Raw genomic sequence first — 15908 nt, forward strand, 5'->3', positions numbered from 1 at the left:
GCAGAATCGCCCTTTTTAAAGCACGGCGACAAGTTAACTTTGGCTAACGACATGGGTTCGTTCTTCGTCAAGAAAATATCCGATCTTCGCGTTAGCCTTGATGCAATTCCGAAGTCATGCAGTACTATCAGCCGCCATTCTTCTCAGTGTTCTTCTTCCTTTACTGCTTTTCACCGTGTAGACATGGACTATTTAAGGAAACTTGTGCTTAGAACGCCGACAAAATCCTGTTTACTCGATCCTGTTCCTACGAACATCATGAAAGATTGCCTTGATGAGTTACTTCCGATATTAACAACCATGATAAACCTGTCGCTTGAATCTGGATTTTTCCCTGTTATTTGGAAAGATTCGGTTGTCACACCACTGTTAAAGAAACAAGGCCTTGACTTTGTTTTTAAAAATTTTCGACCTATCAGCAATCTTTCCTTTGTTTCAAAATTGGCTGAAAGAGTGGCAGCTGATCAGATCCAGTCTTACTTAAATGAGAATGATCTTTTTCCTACATTGCAATCTGCCTATCGACAGCACCACAGTACAGAAACCGCCCTACTTAAAGTCAAGAATGACATTTTGATGAGCATGGAAGATAAGCATGTCACATTGCTTGTGCTTCTCGATTTAAGCGCCGCTTTTGATACTGTGGATCATCGGATTCTCTTAGATCGCCTCCAATTTGATTTTGGAATTTCAGGTTCTGCACTTAATTGGTTTGAATCGTACCTCTCTAATAGAACCCAGCGTATCTATATCGATGGTGTTCTATCGAATACTTTTAATCTTAAATTTGGAGTTCCACAAGGTAGCTGTCTCGGGCCATTATTATTTTCTCTCTATGCTAGCAAGCTTTTTAAGATCGTCGAGTCACATCTTCCTAATCTCCATTGTTATGCAGATGACACACAACTGTATATCGCGTTTAGACCAGGAAATGATTGGAGGAAACTGCTGCCTTAACTGCCATGGAATCATGTATTGCTGATATCAGTCAGTGGATGCACAAGGATAAGTTAAAACTGAATTCAGATAAGACAGAGTGTCTTCTAATTGGAACGCGACAACAACTTCAGAAAGTCAGCAACATCAGTATGTTATTGGTTGGCGACTCCCAAATTGCTCCATCATGTGAAGTTCGAAACTTAGGAACCTGGTTTGACTCGAAAATGAGTATGCTAAGTCATATTAACAAAACTTGCTCATCTGCTTTTTATTATCTTTATAACATACGTAGAATTAGGAAATATTTAAGTCGTCCAACTACCGAATCATTAGTTCATGCTTTTATAACCAGTAGAGTAGATTATTGTAATAGCCTATTATATGGCCTCCCGAATTCACATATCATGAAACTCCAACGTATACAGAATGCCGCAGCTCGGCTGGTCATAGGAGCACCAAGATTCTGTCATGTTACACCATTGCTTTTTAACCTTCATTGGCTCCCGATTAGTTACCGCATAAAGTTTAAGATTTTGCTTTTGACATTTAAGTGTTTATACGGTCTAGCTCGTAATTACCAGATTGATTTAATTTGCATCAAAAAGCAATCCAGATACTCCCTTAGGTCAAACGACTCTTTATTACTTGAGTTACCTAGCATTAAGACCCGTCCAACCCTGGGCGATCGTGCATTCCAGTCAGCTGCACCTTATCTTTGGAATGCATTACCTTTAACAATTCGCAACATAAAGTCATTGGACACTTTTAAGACTGCTGTTAAAACTCATTTTTTTAATTTAGCTTTTAAATAGGTTTTTCTACTCATGTCTCATTTTTAATTTAGCTTTTAAATAGGTATATGGTTGTAGTTTTTAATAGTTTCTTATGTTTTTAGTTCACGTGACGGTTTGACATAATTTTATTTTAAAATATTGTGAAGCGCGACTGAATATATTCATATAGAGGTCTGCGCTATATAAATGTAATTATTATTATTATTACAATTATTTTACCAAGCTGGTGAAAGACAACTCCTTGTGGCAGTTAATCGACTTTCCGACCAAGGGCAAAAACACTTTGGATCTAATTCTCACTACTATTCCCACTAAAGTCCAACACATCCATGGATTTGACGATATAATTTGTACAGATCACAAATTAATTAGTTTCGAGTTGGATCTAAAAGTCCCTAAAAGATCGAAAACAAAACGCGTTGTGTATAACTTCAAGCGTCACTGTGCTGACTGGTTAGGACTCAAAGAGACATTCCGAAATACCCCGTGGGACGCATGCATTGTTCCCGATGATGTTGACGCCTCACTTGACAATTGGTATGATCTCTTTGTTGCAGCTGCTAATGATCGTATTCCTAAATGCAAAGCACGAAGCGTGAATGATCTGCCCTGGACAGACAATGAACTAAGATTATTGTTAAAGAAAAAAGACCACGCGAGAAAAAAACTTAAACGTAAGCGCTCGTCATCGACTGAAGCCAACTTTATCGAGCTACGACGCTCTGTAAAGGAAGTGCTTATGCGGAAAAAGAAGGAGCATGCAGAAAAACTCAAGGCATCCATCTCAGAAAATCCCAAGCGCTTTTGGTCCTACATCAAGTCATCTACTTGCGATAGACCCTCCCCTAACTTTCTTAGGGACGGACATAAACTTGCAACTGACAGTCGGGACAGAGCTAACATCCTAAATACGTTTTTTAATTTTGTGTTTAATCCGGCGAGTACGGCCTCGCCACCACTTAGTGCTCTGCCCCTCAGTGGTGTCGGAGAAGAACTGGATTCTATTGAAATTACAGTCTCTGAAGTGAGGGAGGTTCTTCTTGGTCTTGACCCTAATAAACCATGTGGGCCTGTCAACATCCCAGGATCCCTCCTGAAAAATACAGCAGCTGAGGTAGCGCCTTCCTTGTGTAAAATATTCAACTTATCTCTGTCACATGGGGTGGTACCCGCACCGTGGAAACGTGCAAATGTCTCTTCAGTTTTCAAAAAAAACGACCCGACTCTGGCAGAGAATTATCGACCGATTTCCCTGCTTTGCATAGTCTCAAAAGTGTTAGAAAGGTGCGTCTTTAACCACTGCTATCCACACTTTGCACCTCTACCGTACAATCTGCAACCTGGATTCTTACGAGGGAAATCAACAGTTACGCAAGTATTAGAGAGGTATCTCATGACATCCTGGACATGGTTTCTGGAGGTCAAGAGGTAGATGTCCTACACCTCGATCTCTCTAAGGCATTTGACAAGGTGCCCCATGACCTCCTATATTGACTAAACCCCACCTCCATGGTATTTCAGGCACCGCCCTTCGATGGTTTGCGAGCTATATGTCAAATAGACAACAGCGGGTCCTTCTTGAGGGTGCCTTCTCGGATTGGCTACCTGTAACATGTAGGGTACCACAGGGCTCCATATTGGGGCCTCTGTTGTTCTTGGTTTTAGCAAAACGAAATGCCGTCCTACGTACAGCATGGATCAAGTCTCGCCCTTTTTTGCGGACGACAGCAAACTTTACCGGCCTATAGACTGTATAAGTTCTCCTGCCTTGTTGCAATCTGACCTAGATGGTTTACATTCATGGAGCAGCGATCATAGGATGACATTTAACACTACTAAATGTAAAGTTTTGCGTATGTCCAAGCGAAGATCTCGTAGAAAGCCCCTCAACACATATCATCTTGGCGAGGGAGTATTATCGCACTCTCCTGAAATCTCTGACTTGGGCGTATCTGTCTCTGGTAACTGCGCATGGAATAGTCATATCGAGCAGATGTGTGCAAAGGCGAATAGGGTACTTGGTCTAGTGAAGAGGCTGTGTGCCAGGGACATTCGTGACGTCCAGACGAGAAAGTTGTTATACACGGCGCTTGTCAGGCCGTTACTAGAATATTCATCAAGTGTGTGGTCGCCCTACTAAGTAAAACATCGCAGACTGATAGAGAACATTCAGAGGCGTGCCACTAAGTTTATATTGAACTATCCTCCAAGAGAAGTCAGTTATATCAATAGATTAGACCAGCTTAACCTACTACCTCTTGATTTTCGTAGACAAATACTGTTACTTGTAATTTTGGACGTTTCATTCAAACTGCCACTCATCCAGCCAACTTTGACCTACTTTCTAGGCACAATCAGGAATACTATTGTAACAGCTATTTTTCTAGGACTGTTAAGTTGTGGAACAGCTTACCTGGCTCAGTCTAGCCAGGATCTCTTTTGGTTTAGAGTCCATCTTAACGATCACTTTAGAGGTCTACTACAAACTTATAGTCCGCCATGATTTGTCAATTAATTTGCATACTTTTTTGTTTCTTATTCTTTTATGTAAGTCTAATTTATTCTACCATGTAAGCCTAATTCTAATTTTTGAGCCTAGGGGATACGTTGCAATTGGGGCCCTGCCCTGTTCGTGTCTCCGGTCACGTCATAGTATTGTTATGTTTCTCTTTTCTTATATTATATGTTATGTATAGATATTCTTGTGACGAATTCCAATTCGTGGCATATCGTTGATTTGGGAAAGGATTTTAATTTTCCAACAAGGTTTTTTCTTCATCGGCAGTTTTCAATTCTCTGAACGTTCTCTCACGCAGCATTTTTAACCAACCTTCTTCAACAATCGACTGCAACAAAGAAAGGACATGCTTGTAGAATTACCATACCGCTTATAAGGTCCACTTGTTTTTCTTGTATGCTAAGATCTTCCCCCCACAACTTGAACCTTTATTAGGACTCCAGAGGGACACACTTTTTGTAGAAAGTTTTTGAAGCCGTTCAAAAAACTACAGCACGTGTTTTATCGGGTCTAAAAACACTGGGCAACGCCCGATAAAACACTGCTGCTTGTTTTTTAAACATCATTTCACTTGATTTATATCACGTATTTCCAGAAAAAAAAAAGACCGTCACAAAGTGTTTTCCTTACCCCACGTCAAAAGCACACTTGAGCACACCCTGGAAGATGACAGAATAGAAGCATGGAGTTTACTCATCTTACTTTGCTGAATTCTTGAAAAGATGTGGAGCTTTAAAACCTGAAAACTGCTCATGAGTGAGCCTTCATCGTGCCATTTCAATGCAGAATTACATAGGGATGCGAAAGAGAATAAAACACGGTATTTTCTTGTTTCACGTCATTTTTGCATCGGTTTTCCGAAATTCTTTGAGATTTCACTTCATAACAGAAAAGAGATTTCAAGCATGAAACATAAAAATCTATTCGAACACCTCTTTTGGGTACATACTTGGTCGTATGATTTCGTTTTCACCCATCATTGCTGTTTGATGATCTTATTATTGTTTATCGGTCTTTTTTCATCTCTAAGCGCGGTTGCTATTTGTTTGGTTGTTTGCTTCTTTTAGTGCGAGGCGTAAGTAATAAATTCAGTTCCTTTGTCTATTATATCAGTGTCTAATTAGCTTGTTCGCTGTCATTTATTTATTTATAATGTTCTTATTTTTGATGCGAATTACGTAACTCGCGAATCGCCCATATTATGGGCTGGTTCTAAATGGCGGCACAAGCATACGCACAAGCAACCCACACTCGATCGCGTTCTTATCATTAGTAACTTTAGTTAGGACAAAAGACACTAAGTACTGTTTAAAGCTCATGCACGTGACGTATTGTTGGTGATCTAATAGGCTGTTTCGCTCATGAATAATTTTCTTTTTTTTAATTAACAGAAAGCCACGCGTCTGCTTATGGGGAATGTGCTTATGTTTGCGTTCCCGGTGAAAACAAGCTTTATAAAAGGAACAGCTTTCGTGATAAACATCATACGTAATTATTGTACAACGGGACTTCTGGGCTACTACCAAAAATGTAGGATGAGAAATCTCACTTGTAAATGATATCGCAGCACGCGGCTAAGGTCTCACGATGAACTAATACTGCGCAAGCGTGAAATGTCGCCTTTCTCTTTGTGACGTAACTGCTGGCAACACCCTAAGTTGAAGCTGCTGCATAAAGGGAACCTCAATCCACGAAGTAATGTCTACATTCAAATTTGTTTGACAGAGTTCCAAAGGAAGCGTTTGTATCTGAAATAGATGAATTTAAGAATCGCGTCATTGTTTTCAAATTTCACGGGTGCCGTAATCTTGAATAATTGTGACGTGTTATAGAGTGTTTTCACTCACGTGATCAATAACCTTGTTTTTCCACCGAAACAAGAAAACGTTTGCATGATAATAGCGCTCAATTCCCGGGGAATTGGTTTGGAACACCATCGTGGCCGCCGTTCCATTGCTCAGGAACACGAACATGCCGCCGTGACGTTACGTGAAAACACTCTGTAGACCATAAAGAGCGATGACCTCTGTATTCCTTGTATTTATGTTTATTATACCTACTGCCCTCATTTTGAAAAAAAAAACAACAAGAACAAAAAAACATTTTATGTGGCGGCCATTATGAAAGAGGTCTATGGTTTCCCTACCGTTATTACTCAAAAGCCTCTCGCGTCAGAACAATAGGACAACCTGAACGTCACATTTAGTCAAGGTAACGGCGCCCGGGGAATTTGTAAGTGAAATTGAGCGATTCGAAAATTCATTTTTTTGTGATACAAACACTTAAGATCGTCTGGGTGAGAGTAGTCCTAAGAAGGCGGACTGTTGTTGGTGACATTGACTGACATTTCGACAATCTGAGCGGAAGTCACCCTTAAAGTCAAGTAATTTGTGTTGTTCAAGTGCATCGTATAAATACTCTGATCTCAGTTTTAGTAACTTTACCCAACATGAAAGAGAGATTTCCGTAAAATGTGAGCCTACATTTCAATTCTTTAGTTCATACTTGAAAGTAATTGCACACAACGATCACACTGTAAATTGTCTGCTCTTGATGGAAGGATCCATTTTATCAACAGATAATATCTGAGTTTTAGGTACTTTAATCTGTGTCGTACTTTTTGTTTTAAAAAGGGCTCTGTTGTTCGTATTATTGAGAGATTATTTTGTTATTTTCTCTTCAGCTGTCCCCCCTGACGTCTTCCGTTTAACTTACTGGATACCCATTGGTGCATTATCGCTTCTTTCAATTGCTGGTCCCTTGGTAATTTACATCTGTCAGAAAAGGCAAGCCCCTAATGATAACCAGCAGCAACTTATTAATGGCGGAGGAAACGAAGTTGATTGCATTATAAACCAATTTGATGACTCACACCATGCAAAGAGACCCATAAATGAAGAAGTTTCACCGAAGCCACCAACAGGAAATTCTAGCCCTCGGTGCAATATTGCAGTTTGTAATAAAGACTATTCTGAAACATTCAAAAACAAAACGCGGGAGGTAGGAAGTTTCACATAAATTATCTCAGTCGCTTTTCAAAGACTTTTATTCAACGTATGCTAACAATAACATAAAAACTAAAGAACTTTGAGACAAGAAGAAAACTCCAAGACGTACTGATTCATCTGTTTACGGTGTGCGAAAGAAGAACTGTTCTTTCGATAACGGGGTCAAATCGCTTTCAGTGGCCACGGGGCGTTCATTTCAGAAGTCAGACTTCGACAGAATAACGTCGACACCAAGTATTGTATAATATACGAGTATCGTAACGATGTTATTCTTTTATCGAAAATGAGCCCTTGATCTTTTTTCCTTAGCGCAATTGTGTTCACAACCAAATGGAAAAAAGATTACAAAAGGGACACTGTAGAACCAGAGGCGCATGACCTTGAAGCGTTTTAAATCACTGGTTCAGAGCTAGATTTTCTTTTTTTTTTTCAGTTAAAAATTTCCTTATTTGGATGTGACGTAGCTCGTGCATTTCCGGCGCGTGCAGTTTCCATCTTATTTTTGTCCATATTTGGGCATAAAATTGATGTCCTAAAACCCAAACCTGTGTTCCAAGGAAAAGAGTTGCAAGTTACACGCTTCAAGATCACGTGCTTTGGGTGGAACTTATACTTGCTTGCCATAAACAAAGGAAATCACTAAAAATACAATATCGCCAATAAATGATAAGTTTTGCGTGAGCAAAAACGGCAAAAGGCATCTTCACTGCTCCTTAAAAGTGACGAAACTCAATCGGCAGTGATTAATCGTCGGAAGGAACAGTGAGTCGTTGGTACTGGTGCAATGCCCTCTGCTTTCTCTTCTCCAACGCAAAGTATGACACGCCTAATACGCAGGCGACCGCCATCACAGCCATTGCTGCAACAAGTGTGGAATGCATTGCTGTAGAAAAACAACAATTGTAATTTTAGGCTTCCTTGTGTGATGAGGATTCATCTTACTTGATTGGTGTAAACACTCCTTTGAAATTTAAACTTGAATTCAAGAAAGACCGATAAAAAATACCCTCTTTGCCCCCCAATATCTTTTCCTTCTATCATACGATACAGAAACTCTGATACCTCAAAAAACTGAAACAAGAGCAATTGGGGCAGACATTGTTTGCTTGCCCTACGCTTTTTTTCTTTTCTTTACATTTTTATCGTAGAGATTTTGGGAATTTTCAGGTTCCTTTTTCGACTTTTCCATACGTATGGAGGAAATATTAATTACTTGTCTTTGCACGTATCTGCAGAGAGCATAACTGTACACTGACTGACCAACTCACCACTTGTTTCTTCAACTCTGATGTCCTTTTCCGTTTCGATGTCCTTTGTCTCGTCTTCGTCTCCATCTCCACGCATAAATGGTCCTTCAGCCAAATACGCCTCCTCGTCCTTACTTTGAGACACTGCGTTGAGAGACCTCCTTTCCCGCGGCGGAATGCAGCCCTTCGCGCAGCGTGAGTGAGGATCTGAAGCGTTGCATATCCTTACTTTGCAATGCATGTAAACGAACTGATGATCTCCAACAAAACTGAAGGCTTCGATTTCATACCTTTTAGTGCGAGAATCAGTAGTTGGTAAGAACTGTACGGTGTCATCTACATCCACTGGGCAGCTAAAAGGGAAGAAAATATGGGACAATTGATTGCGTATAATATGAAGTAACATGATTGGTTTGCCACTGATGGAACTGTGCTGGTGTGAAAGGCAAGAAACAACGATTGGGTTTTGCATTACAATTTAAAGATACAAAGATACATACATCTTGCCCTTCTAGCTGTACTTAAAAATTACGATTGCGTAAAAAGTCTATTATAGTTTTAGTTAAACATTTTATGTCCAGAAATCCCCCCTAATTAGATGCAAGGGGGGTTTCAATAAGCGTCTCGAAGAGTCCCCCTGCTCTTCTCTCCAACTTCAACATCACTCGTGTCTCGGAATACAGACAAATAACGTCACAAAGTGTCCCCCAAATGCAGCTCCTCAAGCAAGGATAAACAGCTGCATTTACTCTAAGCTAAAAATGACACTAACTTTTACTCTTACGTTATTGTTGGAAATGGGCAAAGAAAATGCTTAGACTCCAAGGGGACACCTCATGTTGGATGTCAAAATTGGGCGTGCATCTAATTAGGTACATTTCTGGACATAAGTGATTATATCCTACAATATTAAAACCTTCATGACTGGTCCCGAGGGAAACAGATGATTTTGTTTCCCGAGAATATAATAATAATACAATACATACTTAATTGACCGCTCCCCACAGGGGCTTTTCAGGGCCAATGAAACACAACGAAACGACAGAACAGAACAACAACAACTGTTAAGAATCCCAACTGGCTGGAGGCAAACCAGTTGGCTATTTACAAGGGCGGCTGGGAAGTTGAACCAGGGACTACCACGATCAAATTCAACGAGTGGTCAGAGCGGGTCTTGAACCCGGGATCTCCGGATCTCAAGGCAAGCGCCCTAACCACTGGGCCACACTGCCTCCGACAGTCGAGGGAAACAAAATTAACTGTTTCCCGAGGCACCAGTCATTAAGTGATTTGTTATATAGCACAAAAAGAAATACATGCAAAGGCGACAGCAAAGGTGGTCGTCGGTCAACATTTGCGGGTAGCAGTGCACTGTTACCCTCTGACGTCATAAATTTTGCACTGTTGCCCGCTCAGAGAGTTTTGGCGGGAAACAGTTTTATTGTTAGATGTCATGTGACCTCGAAGTAACCAATGAGAGTGCTATATAACAATTGTAATTATTAAAAACTGAACTACAGATATCGGATTTCCAGCATTTTCATTGGCCCGCCGGATACAGGCTATTAGTTCATATACCTGCTGTACCTAATATGGTCAAGGAACACGTCAGCAATAAAGTAAGCTGAAAGCATTTTTGAAGCTCTGAGAAAAAAAAATAATGGCAGACAACAGCCGTTTTCGACCGGAAATATCCGAGGCAGAAATCGGTGATTCAGTGGAAGATTTGTTGACCCTGGAGTTTTTAATAAAACAATTATTCTACTCGGGTTTATTGGATATAAAATGATTATAACTTCATATACAGCGCGCCCTCGTAACTTGATCATAGATAGAGTTACTACCACTTACCCCAATAGCACAGTAACTTAATTACTATTATTATTTTTTTAAAGAATGGTAGTGGTAGGCAGGACAGTGAATCATTTACCCATGGTCAATAAAGGTGTATTTCAATCCCTCCTTGGTTGGATCAGGATCTGGAGTCGCAAAGCACGTTTCTGCCAAGATAGATAATCGACTGTCGTCTGATTCCACGCTGACCTCCACGTACAATATTTGCCTTAGTTGTACCACAAAGGGGAATGCATCTTTCCTGATCTTGTTTTGGAAATCTTTAGTTGGAAATATCTTCATTTCAAGAACAAATTTTCCAAATCCCCTACGTGAGAAAATGATTTTTCTGCTCTCAACTTTGAGGCCAACAGCGGACACGACCCCTGTGTTTGAGTAGTAACAGCTAAATGGGATTTCCACTTCACGTACACGAGTGATAATTTGATTTGGTCCGATAGGAATTTCCTCCACCTTGTTGGAGTAAACCACAAAATTTTTGGTGTGTTTGCTTTTTGTGTGACATGCTGTCAGTTCCGTGAGAAGAGTAAAGCTAGTCTCTGCCTCTGTGGCTCCACAGCTCAGGTTGGAGAGACGAAGGTGTTCTTGGTCTATGCCAGGGAGAAGGGCCTTTGGAATGGTGATGGACATTCTATTCTGGCCACAAGTGACATTGATAGCTGCAATTTTTGTCAACAAATGAGAAATTTAAATCAATCACTGCGCAAGGTGTGGATTTTGTGCACTATTCAGTGGGATACTCACGCAAAGTGCCACATGCGTTTTTCGAAAAGTTCTGCTTAGAAATGAATGACATGCTTATCTGATATAATAAAAAAAAAGCCTTTTAGCCCACGGTACTAAAGTAAGTTACTCTTACTGTCCCTCTTATTTGCATCTTTTGAATCAACAGTGGCAACTTTACCTAAGATGGCTATTTCTTTTAGGCGTCGAAGGATGAATTAATATTATTTAGGGACAGATTTATTGAGTGGCACGACGACCTCGCTGTCACCCCCAAGAAAGACGTAGACGTTATTGGTACTATAATAAATTGTTCCCTTCTGACCTATGATATGCAAATTTGAACAATTTCTTTAGAAGATCGCTTTTACGGAAGCATGCATGTTTTAATGAACTAGTGATTAATTTGGTAGATCAATAGAGGGGGTTAAAAACTCTTTTTGCTATCCCATATCTGTTATAGAAAATTAAGCCTGAAAGGTTATCCTACCTGAATTAGTTGGAATACTGGAATTGTGACCTCCTGTTGACGCAGAAATAGAAGATGACGAGTAATGACATTTCAAAATTTATAGAAACCCAGCCAACCACCCATGCTAAATAATTAATTATATGCACCTTTTTAGAATCATGTAATGGCGCCAAGTTAACGTAGATGGCCGTTTTTTCACTTCAACAACTGAATTAATGTTATTCAAGCAATGATTTATTGAGTGGTGTGCTGACCATACTGTCAGCCCCGAGAGATCAGAAGTAGAAGTTATTGATATAATAATAAATTGCTCCCTTACGGCTTATATTATATACATATTTCATCAGTTAGCGTTTTTAGGGACACATGTTTTAATGAAGAAGTGATGAATTTGGGAAAGGGGGCTAAAAGCTCTTTGTGTTACCTTTTACCTTTTAGAAACATTTAAGCCTGAAATGTTGCATCCTACCTGGATGAGCTAGAATAGTCGAATTGTGGCCTGCTATTGACACAGAAATACAAGGTGATGGGTAATCACACTTTTAATAGAAATCCACCCTTATCATAATTATGCGTTGAAACGCATTTAGATCATCCAAGAGAAACACAGGTTGGAACGTGATTTCAATGTTCTATCTACTCTAAGAAAGCCAATGAAACAGATTGCTGACGCCATATTCTTTTCGAGTACCAGGCTCCGTGGTATCACTTGTGGCGGAAGTGATACCTCGTCGTTAATCGCAATGCTTCATTTCGGCAGAAAGCAATAGTTTTAAGCAGACATTTTCTGTAATTTTTTTTAACGGAGTAATGAATGAATTAACAGCTATAAATCATAGCACCTGGCTTCATTTTGTTTTCGAGCAGTGGTCTCGCTTGTGGCATCAGATCACTCGTCCTAAGACAAGATGAGTGACTTCCATGTTCCCAAAACGACCCGAAACTAACTATTATCAAACGGATTGCTGGCGTCATGTTTTCGAGTGGTTAGTCTGGCTAGTGATACCAAGTCGCTTCATTTAGGCAACACTCAAGTATTCTATGAGCCAACTTTACGGGCTCGTCTTTCAGATATACGCGACTCAATAATTAACAGCCATAGATCATCTTCCATGATGTGTAGAAAGCATACGTGAGTGACCTTGATGGGTTGGTTCTTCTACGCATTACAAAATCCTTGTGTTATCGACGTTCACTGCGAGTTCGCTCTCTGCGTATTGTATTCTGTTTAGTACACATGTTCTGCAAATGTGTTGCGTTCTCCCTGGAGCTCAGTGTATCGTCCTTACTCTCCTGCCCCCCAGTTCACATTGTCCATTATTTTTGCAAGACTCTATTTGCTGTGTGCGAAAACGGATGTTAAGTTCAAGGTCGCGAATACTTTCCACACAGCCCTTTACTATATAAGCGGTATCGTTTTAGTTTGTGTAGGGCGAAGTCAGGTGTGTATTGGTACAAACAAAGCCAGCATAGTTACACCTATAAGTAGGTATACGGTGCTTAGAGCATGTGCTGACAATAATTGGCTCATTTCTGAGAATGTGAGGCGACCTTTCTTGGCCAATAGCTATGACAGCCGCAACCCAGAATTAGAATTCCTCTGACCATCAATAGTCGGAAACCATTTCGGTTTGTTAGAGAGTTCATGGAAAACTTACAGAACTTGAGCGACAACTTTGAGGCCTCTCGTATCTGTGTATGTGAATGCTGGACATGAAAGCATACATCATGAAATATTTCGCATGAGCAGTCGAGAATAAAAAAATGTAAATTGGATGACGTGAAGGACAACAATGGTTATCGTCATGCAAAGAAATCCACAAGAGTTTGAGTTGATTGGATTTGTAGCGTTTTCAACTAGATCGTCATTTTTCTCAATAGAGAAAACAAGCGGGACATAAACAAAGTGAAACAAACGTATCGGACGTCATGACGCCACTAGTACTGAGCTGAAAACTTTCCGCAATGGACAATTGTAACATGCGCAACACAACACACTTGTCTCTTACACGAGTGGGCGTTCAAACATGCCTCCATTGGGCTGCAAAAAAAAAAAAAAAACGAAAATATACTTTCTTGCCGGAATTGAGACCACGCTAGGAGCTGTTCCAAGACGTTTATCATTTATGATATTTTATAATTGCATAAGTGAGTGTGTCTTGAAAGTGAAGAAGGTGTAGTTATTGTGACTAGAAAGAAAACAGTTTTGTAAATAGTCAGTAAAAATAGCCGATCATCGATCTAGTTTGCCATGATATTTTGTTTTGCCGAAGCTAAGCAATATACAAGGGTTTTAATCAGTTGCAAAATCTTGGTACTCGAGGGATTATGTAAGAGTGCTTTCCCGAGTGTGATTGAAGTTTGTGTGTAACAGCAAAAGGGTTCTTTGGTCATCAACACACCAAAACGTTGAGCAAATGATGTTTCGTAGAACTTTTCTGCGGTTGGCCGTTGTTGTTTCTTAAAAGCTTGCTTTTCTTCTCTAGTTCCCGATGTTAGTTCCGAACTGTTACCTTATCTGTAAATATGTACTAATGTTTTTTTATCTTGTTTTCTATGAGATCTGCACTTGTACTGTATTCTGTTCCCCTGTTCGTGGGCTCAAAGTGCTTTCCAGAAAAAAACTCGTCGAACCCTTTTCATCTGAGGGAGTCTTGTTCTGTGCCATGTTTGCAGTGAACCTCCATTGGATTAAACTGACTGCTGGTCGAATCAAAATTTCACCTTAAAACGGTCTTGCCTTCATCCGTGACCGCTCATCCAGTTATTTAATTTTAACATCTCATGAAATAAACAAGTTATTCTTCAAAGCCATATTGGAGAACAATCTCTCGTCGCTGTTACAATCTTTTACAACCGGAAGGAAATTATCATTATTTGAATAAAATAGTTATTAATTATTATTATTAATGCCAAATATTACAAACACCAAGTATGAATCGCTTCATTTGATAGACAGCGGAATTTCTGAAGAACTTAACGAAATTGCATTGTTTTCTCAAAGCGGAAAAACTATCGATCCAATGGGCGTGTGACATCAAAATAAGAGATTATGCAACACCAGAAAAGGATAATGATACCGTCGTCTAAAACAGGCAAATTTCTGATGTCCTCGAGAAAGTATTATTTTCCTTTGTATGAATTCAAATACTCTGACAGGAAAGGAGCGCTCTTGTTAATGAGGAGTTGGGAGACACTTCTTTTCAGCTTGAATGAGCTATTGGCCACCGACATTTTGAATGATAAAATCTCTGTACCATCATGTTCATTCTGACATAAACGAAAAGTAGAGAAGAGACCTTGAAATTTTCCAATAGGAAAATAGAATCCCCTGACTCCTTATGATAACTATACAGAACACAAATCTATCCTCTGTGTTCCTTAAAAGCGATGTTGGTATTGATTTACCCCAAAGCCCTTTAAGTTAGGTTTTTTTTTCACTCCCCAAAACCGTTTTAAAGAAGCAAATCAAAAAGAAAAAGGATTAAATTTAGCATATGCAACTGTACCCCTAGATTCGGACCACTACAAGCCCCGAACAAAAATATATTCTCCTGTCTTTTCGAAATCGAATTAAATAGTAAGTATCTTAATGGATTTGGTGAAAACAAACTTGTACTTTGAAAAATACCTTCAGCAATTTCAGAAGCGGATCTCACTACTCTTGGAAGGACGAAGCAGAAAAGAAGAAAGATAATTCTCTGCATGGTGAAACTCAGGAGGACGACTTGTTTTCAACGCCAGTTGGGTTAGATCCAGTCATTAGAGTGGGCATCTGTACTGTGAGTTGAAACAATAAATAAATTCAGTCATTGCGGAAAAAATATTTTCTTTTGTTAACACTTTATCCTTGACTGCCGCAAAAGAAAGCCCTATCATTAACAAGTCAGTGTCCTTTGAACTTTCGTGTTTCCGTCCACAATCATTAAAAACCACCTTTACGTATTTTCCACCAAAGGAGCTAAGCGGTATTGCTGTTTACATTAATTCACCGTGCACAAATGGTAGCTATAGCCCTGGTAAAGAGACGAGCTTTATTGATGAATGCATTTCAAACCAGCAATAAAAAAATACCATTACGGAATTTACGAGGTACTTGAAAAGTCTTTCGACACTTTTTCCGCAATGTATTAATGAAACAAGCCACCGTAACGAATCAGCATATGTCAAATAGATTGTTACGTGTAAAGCATGAGCGCGCCATATATACGCGTGAACCTTAATATTGCTTATGTTTTTTTTGTTTTAATTATTCCAATCTTACATCTCAATGCAAAAAACTTCCGTTAAGGGGTTAGCAACGTTGAAATGGTTATTTTGTGACCACTGATACGATCTTTACCAAGACGTTTT

General features: G+C 39.6%; 2 protein-coding genes across 4 annotated transcripts in view; one reads left to right on the top strand and one right to left on the bottom strand.

Moving 5' to 3' along the window:
• The window catches only part of LOC137997154 (uncharacterized), a 36233-nt gene extending 28206 nt beyond the window's left edge, over positions 1-8027 (top strand). For all 3 annotated transcript variants that reach the window (XM_068842965.1, XM_068842966.1, XM_068842967.1), the window contains exon 7: positions 6935-8027. In XM_068842965.1, the coding sequence (XP_068699066.1) occupies positions 6935-7269 (335 nt within the window). In that variant the 3' untranslated portion in view covers positions 7270-8027. The remainder of the gene's footprint in view (positions 1-6934) is intronic.
• Positions 7280-15345, bottom strand: LOC137997153 (ZP domain-containing protein-like). Its single transcript, XM_068842964.1, has 5 exons — positions 15187-15345; positions 11574-11606; positions 10437-11019; positions 8528-8859; positions 7280-8142 (listed from the first exon to the last, which is right to left on the bottom strand). Exons 1-5 carry the CDS (start codon positions 15260-15262, stop codon positions 8003-8005), a joined length of 1164 nt encoding a protein of 387 aa, XP_068699065.1. The 5' UTR covers positions 15263-15345; the 3' UTR covers positions 7280-8002.
• Positions 15346-15908: the final 563 nt, after the last annotated feature.

This window comes from Montipora foliosa, chromosome 3 (assembly GCF_036669935.1).
Source record: "Montipora foliosa isolate CH-2021 chromosome 3, ASM3666993v2, whole genome shotgun sequence".
NCBI lineage: Eukaryota > Metazoa > Cnidaria > Anthozoa > Scleractinia > Acroporidae > Montipora > Montipora foliosa.